Genomic DNA, 7500 nt, shown 5'->3' on the forward strand with positions numbered 1-7500 from the left:
GTGTGTTGTGCGTGTGTGAGTGTGTGTGTGTTGTGCGTGTGTGTGAGAGTGCGTGTTGTGTGTGTGTGTGACAGTGTGTGTTGTGCGTGTGTGTGAGAGTGTGTGTTGTGTGCGTGTGTGACAGTGTGTGTTGTGCGTGTGTGAGAGAGTGTGTGTTGTGTGCGTGTGTGACAGTGTGTGTTGTGCGTGTGTGAGAGTGTGTGTTGTGCGTGTGTGAGAGTGTGTGTGTGTGTTCTTCCCTAACACAGACAGGATACACTGCAGGCAGAACCTCCTGAGGTGCGACTGAATAAAGTCAAAATGCTCCTCTTTGTAGTCGTGATCTTTCTCCAACACAGTGACAGCATCACACTACACACACACACACACACACACACACACACACACACACACACACACAGCGGGGGGTCATTAGATGTTATTTAAGTCAGCTGTTCTCTCATGAGATTCTCTCATAAAATGAGCAAAAATAAAAATACTGCTTGTGTTCATCCTGATCACCACACACACACACACACACACACACACACACACACACACACTGAACACTGGAAAAAGATAATATAAGCAAATAAATTACAGAATAAATATTAAATAAAAAGGAAGGAAAACATGTAACTAAAAATAAATAAATTATTCAATCATTTCTAATTCACAAATATTTAATAATTTATGAATGATTTCTCTCAGAATTTGCCATAATAATAACAATAATAATAATAATAATAATAATAATAGTCATAATAATAATAATAAAATAATAATAATAATAATAATAATAATAATAATAATAATAGTCATAATAATAATAATAAAATAATAATAATAATAATAATAATAATAATGAGGAAAGAGGCTCTGGAGCAGCGGAGATTTGAACGTTCCGACCAACAAAGCATCTGAAAGGTGCGATTTGTTTTTTGCTTTAAAAGGTGTTTCTTTAGTTCTGAAGCTCCGCCCCTAGCTGAAACAGACCTAACTCAGCTATCACACACACACACAATATTTTGTTCATGCCCAGCACACAGTGTTAACTGATGAATAGCACCTTATGCTGACCGCAGGGGTGCGCTAACTTTCAGTCAGTGAGAATGCAGTGAGGAAAACTGAGGAAGCATGTGAGAGAGAGATGGTGGATCTGCAGCTCCATCGCTAAAGGCTACGCAAACTGATCAACTGCTTTCAAACGCTGAAAACAGCGCAGATAATACAGACAACAAACACCGGCACAACAAACACCATCACAACAAACACCGGCACAACAAACACCATCACAACAAACACCGGCACAACAAACACCGGCACAACAAACACCGGCACAACAAACACCATCACAACAAACACCGGCACAACAAACACCATCACAACAAACACCATCACAACAAACACCATCACAACAAACACCGGCACAACAAACACCGGCACAACAAACACCGGCACAACAAACACCGGCACAACAAACACCATCACAACAAACACCGGCACAACAAACACCGGCACAACAAACACCATCACAACAAACACCGGCACAACAAACACCGGCACAACAAACACCGGCACAACAAACACCATCACAACAAACACCATCACAACAAACACCGGCACAACAAACACCGGCACAACAAACACCGGCACAACAAACACCGGCACAACAAACACCCCACGGTCAGACTGTAGGCCAGCAGGAGATGATCTCAGTGCAGCTTGTTGGAGAAGTGAGGTGTGATGTACCTTAGTGCAGACGATCAGCACGGGGATCCCCAGGTTGTGTGTGAGGACGTTTTCTCCCAGCGGCAGCACCACAGACTCATCGTCTCCTCCTGCAGGGGCACTTCGTCTCTGAGGGGAGGACGGAGTCGCCTCCTCGGGCTCCATGTACTCCTGAAACGCCCTCACCACTATACACACACACACACACACACACACACACACACACACACACACACACACACACACACACACAGGGGGGTTTAGATGAGGTCAGAGAGTGAAGTGAACATGGACATACTGGAAGGTTTGACGGCGTTATAACGCCTCTGAGGTTTATAACACACACAGAACAGCTCAGTTCACAAAATAAATCAGGAGTTAATGCTCAGAGTGTATTTACATATCGTTATTAATATTTTAATGACATTTGACCCTATTCTAGTCCACATTACGGTCACATGACCTAATTACACACTCTTACAAATCCTATTATTTCTATTAATAGAGTTTTAACAGGCGACAGCACACAACTCATCCAGGTGACTTCTTACAGACCTCGTTAACGAGTAATTATGCTAACGTAGAAAACATTGTGAAACACTGTGAGAGCTGTGAAGAAAAACCCAAAACAACAGTCAGTGACATCAACAACAACCTCCACAGGGCAGGGTGAAGGTCTCACAGTCCACCGAAGAAGACTTGGAGAGCAGAAATATAGAGGACTCTTTCAGAGGAAATAAAAGCTTCAGGTCAGTTTCATCTTCAGGCAAAAACCCAAACACACTAATAATAAAAGCTTTATTAATTAACATCACAAGACTCGCTGCACCGACAGCAAGATTACAAACACTCACATCTCACAGCACCGTTATTAATTTACCACTTTATTATTATTATTATTATTATTATGAAGTGACTGTACATTGTAAACACGCCGACATAACCAGGAAGCTGTTAATCACCATGTTATAGAAACATTCTGTTGCTACTCTTCAAACAGCCTCATCTGCAGCAAAGCCTTCTGGGTAAAACTGTTCTGAAGTAATTCGACTCGATCCTCATCTTACTTTCACACACTTCACTAAAACTAATAACGTGATGGAACGACACTGAAGATGGTGAAGCTGACTCAACCAAGGGGAAGTGAATAGGGGAAGTGTACGAGGGGGTGTTAACACACTAATGGAACTGATCTAGATCACCGAAACACACACACACACACACACACACACACACACACACTTCAGAACCTCCTATAGTACACACGAGTGCCGTTACACTCTGTTCTAACTGTGTGCGCGTGTGTGTGCGTGTGTGTGTGTGCGGTCATGTTTATTAGTTTGTGAACATGTGTGTAATTCTGTCCTCCATCTTTACTGGATAAGAGGAAGTGATTAAAGCTGTGTGACTTCAGCTGATTGGTGAACCTCCCACAACTCTCATTCTTTATGAGGCACCAAGTTGTAGAACAATTATAAGCAAACACACACACACACACACACACACACACACGTGTTAACTGACTCAGACACTCGGTGGTTTCAAGGCTGTGACAACGTGTCTCTCTCTCTCACACTCACACACACACACACACACACACACACACACTGTATTACATTAAACCAACTTAATCTTCAGTCAGGAATTTCATCCCTGGTATGTTTGACTTAACGAATGAATTTGTTCATGGACTTCTGTGTTCTGCTTCATCCACATAATCATCTCTTCAACATTTAATAATGTTACTCAGACTACACTGCTGAGAGATCAAACAATTACCATAAAACTTCAAAACCCATTTTACTCTCAAATAGAATTATAATAATAATAATAATAATAATAATAAGAGGAAGAAGAAGAACTCACTCCTCTGCTCCATGTCCCTCATGTCCTCGGGGGGAATCTTCAGCTTGTCCACGTGTTCTCTCAGCACACTCGTCCACTTCTGCAGAGACTCCATGATGGACCAGGGTCTGGACATGTCCACCACAAACACGGCCACGCTGTCCTTCAGAGACTCGGAGGGCACAGCGAATTTCAGCAGGCCTTTATGATAAACGTCTCCGTCCAGAATCCACACGTTACAGCGCGTCACGTCTGCAAAACGCCGATTACACGATTTATATATCAGAGCGTCAATACACACCGAGCGCAGGTTCCTGTGGAACGCTATACTGTGGAATTCCATGACCTGCAGTGCTCCACCTCATCTCCACCTACTCCATCATCTGCACCCTCTCCCTGAGTCACCTCCATCCTCTCTCCATCCCCACCCTGCACCTTCACTCTGCAACCACACCAGTCCTTTCCCACACCACCCCACCCCACCCCCATCTTGACCCCACCCCTGTACCCCACCCCACCCCCATCTTGACCCCACCCCCATCTTGACCCCCACCCCTGTACCCCACCCCCATCTTGACCCCACCCCCATCTTGACCCCACCCCTGTACCCCACCCCCATCTTGACCCCACCCCCATCTTAACCCCACCCCCATCTTGACCCCATCTTGACCCCTCTCTCTCCATGCCAGACCCTGATCCCAGTAACACACACTACATTAATATCAGTGATGAGCAGAACAGTGAGAGTGTGACTGCTTTACCATCTCTGTCTTCATCGTGGACATTCAGGTACAGGTACTCCAGTCCTCTGCCCTTCTTATTGTGCTCTGCCCCTTGGAGCTTCGTCATCAGCGTCGTTTTCCCCGATCCATCATCACCTGAGCGTGACAGAGCGAGGATTACACACACACATCTGGATAGGAACAGGACTCTTCCTCTGATCGAACACCACGGAACTGGAAGAACTCCACGTGCTGATAATCAGACGTACGATATCCAGTTCCTCCAGGATTTCACCATCGCACAAATTAAAGCACAATCAAACAAACGCCGCAATATTCGCAGGAACTTGCAATTTTTAAAAATTAACGCAGATTTTGGCCAAGACGATTTGGTCAGGTGACGTCATCACCACTAGGGCGGGGTGAAATATCGATATAATATCAGCATCGTGATAAATGATTACACGATACACTTGTCTGAGATATCGTTGGTATGGTGATGTATTTCTTGTTTTTAATAATTATAAATGAAACAGTAATGAACGGATGCCGTCGACTGGATATCAATTTTTATTTTAAAAACCTTGTGTCTTTGTATGCTGTAAAATAAAGTATCAATAAAGTCAGTTTAACGTTTTTTTGTTGATTTTAAAACTGTTTTGCAGACAGTTTATTAACTAAATTATACATCATCGCCCAGCCCGAATCACACCGCGCCCTCCTCCATTCACGCGCGTCCATCACGAGTACAGCGAACATTATATAATATTGTCATACACCTGTTAGTGAACCTCAGAAGCAGACAGGTGAACGTACCGAAGAGCAGGATGTTCCTCCCGGACGGAAGTTTTGTACTGGAACGCGTCGACACCTCGCTGAGGATCGAGGACCTGCGACAGAAACAGGAAGTAGAATTATTACAACAACCTAACAGGCTGGAAATCACAGCTGTCCTCTAAAAGCATTATTTACATTATTTACAGATGTTATCGCACATCAATACATCCCTATATCGTTTATTTACATTTACACTGCCACAACAGGAAATGACACAATATCAAGCAATATTAATGATTATAATTTTACCTGGATATACAGGGTGCCATTACTTTCACTCTGTAATGTATTTAATCATATTTTATTCACGTTACGGGTTAAATAAATAAACGCTCCAGTAAATCTACAGAAACACACTTTATATTACACTTCACTGCTTTATCTGTTCACATTAAACTGAAATAAACTGATTACAATTTCAGGATAAATGACTTTAATCAGGAAGTTCAATAAACAAAGCCGATTAAATGACGTTGTAGAATATTAGAATATGAATCTATAAATCTATATTCCAGCTGTGTGTACAGTTATTTACAGCATTTCAAAAAACACAAACAAACACAAAGTACTTTCCTTTATAAATATAAATCATAATATAAACGATAAAAACACATTAAGTTTAATATTATTTCTGTCAGTTTTGTCCAAATCTCGGTCACGCTATTGACAGTACTGAGGGAAAGGGTGTAACACACACACACACACACACACACACACACACACACACACACACACACAAATGAACTCTCCTGGGTGATTTAAAGTCTGTATTTATGACTTGTGTTGAATAAATGTACATATGAATAATGAAGAGGAGTAAATAATGTGTGTGTGTGTGTGTGTGTGTGTGTGTGTGTGTGTGTGTGTGTGTGTGTTGTAGCGGCCGGCAGTGACAAAGCAACTTCATCAACCCTGCAGCTAAAATCAGATCCTAAAGCGCGTAATTTCTGTTGATTCCATGAGCAGGTAAAGGTGTTACTGTACCACAGGTTCTGTCCTTCATCCTCCTCGGCGTTGGTCTCCATGCTGTGGCCTTCTGTCCCGGCTGCACCCAGCAGCTTCTTCTCCAACACCGGAGCCATCTTGTATCTCAACCCAAACCACAAAGGGAGGCGGCATTTTCCCCTGCACCCGCATTCTGAGTAACCACGCCCTCTCTCTTGGGATTGGCTACGTAAAATCCCGCTACGTGCGCTACTATTGGCTGCTGGATATATCACTCAGACGTGGCGAGCAGATTTGCCTTGCGCGCGAGCAGGAACTTTCAAGCCAATCCTAGGGCGAAAGGCGGAATTTGTAGAAAACGGGTGAGGATAGAAAGCGCTCCATTGGGAAAAGTGGTGCCTCAGTTGTGCTTGAAGGACCCAACTATTAAAAATAAAATATTTCGTATTTAGAACAGTTAATAAACGCGTAACTACTCACGTGTATGTATTTTATGTGTGTACTTTAATTAAAAAAAAATCTATAACAGGACAACGAGACTGGTTTTAATTCCCGCGATATATTTGGTAATTATGACGCGGCGATTGAAAGGACTGCTCAGTCCGCGTTGGCTTAAATGATGTCATTCAGTTAAAGAGCGCCGCATGGCGGTGAGAACCTGGTAGCGGCGATGACGTCACCCCTAATATCGGGAATTGATTTATTTCAGTTCAGTTGGTTTTGTTTGGTTTTTTGTGTTTTTATTTGTCATTATATCGCACGCAGCCAGAGTATAGTTAATTTTATATAATCTTTAAACTACTTTGAATATTTTGTAACCAGTGTGTGTTGTCTTTGATGGGTTTTTCTGGATAATTTCTAGAAACGAACGCACTGTTTATACCCTTAACAGTATTTTTCAGCATAAAGTTTACATTCTTTATTATTAACACATGATGAGCTGAATTTGTGAAAGGAGTTGTGTGTCCGTAATGCGGAAGTGGATTAGTCATGCGTCTGTTGCTGAGTGATCAGTGATTTTCATGGTATTACGCTATACACTTCTAAAACACACAGAATTACTGCCCCCTGCTGCTTCAAACGCGGTACTGCATGAGGGAAAAAACCTAATCTACACAAAGCATCATTTTATTCAGGGTCTCTTTTTATTTATATATGAAACTTTTTTTCAGTATTGATAAACGAATCCCCTTTATTATTAATTTCTACAGTACAGTGATTCAGTTCTACATGAGAGTGAAAGTGTGTTGAGTGTAAAACCTCTGAAACTGGATTTAAGTCACCGCTCCTTTCTGTGAAAATAAAACCCTCCTGCTGTGATAATAACACTGATCACACTGCTGTCCATCTGCCCATCACACACACACACACACACACACACACACACACACACACACACACACACACACTGGCAGCTGGGATAGCAGTGGGCGGGGCAGTG

General features: G+C 42.5%; 1 protein-coding gene across 2 annotated transcripts in view; it reads right to left on the reverse strand.

Annotated features, from left to right (window-relative positions):
• dync1li2 (dynein, cytoplasmic 1, light intermediate chain 2) overlaps positions 1-6267 on the reverse strand; it is a 10080-nt gene extending 3813 nt beyond the window's left edge. Inside the window, exons 1-6 of one of the 2 annotated variants that reach the window (XM_053616718.1) lie at positions 6099-6267; positions 5094-5167; positions 4317-4433; positions 3577-3807; positions 1732-1898; positions 258-351 (exon numbers count right to left, since the gene is read on the reverse strand). In XM_053616718.1, coding sequence (XP_053472693.1) covers positions 258-351; positions 1732-1898; positions 3577-3807; positions 4317-4433; positions 5094-5167; positions 6099-6196 — 781 coding nt within the window. In that variant the 5' untranslated portion in view covers positions 6197-6267. The remainder of the gene's footprint in view (positions 1-257; positions 352-1731; positions 1899-3576; positions 3808-4316; positions 4434-5093; positions 5168-6098) is intronic. The other variant, XM_053616719.1, reaches the window with a different exon arrangement.
• Between the last annotated feature and the right edge of the window lie 1233 nt (positions 6268-7500).

Source organism: Ictalurus furcatus, chromosome 27, assembly GCF_023375685.1.
Source record: "Ictalurus furcatus strain D&B chromosome 27, Billie_1.0, whole genome shotgun sequence".
In the NCBI taxonomy this organism is placed as follows: Eukaryota; Metazoa; Chordata; class Actinopteri; order Siluriformes; family Ictaluridae; genus Ictalurus; species Ictalurus furcatus.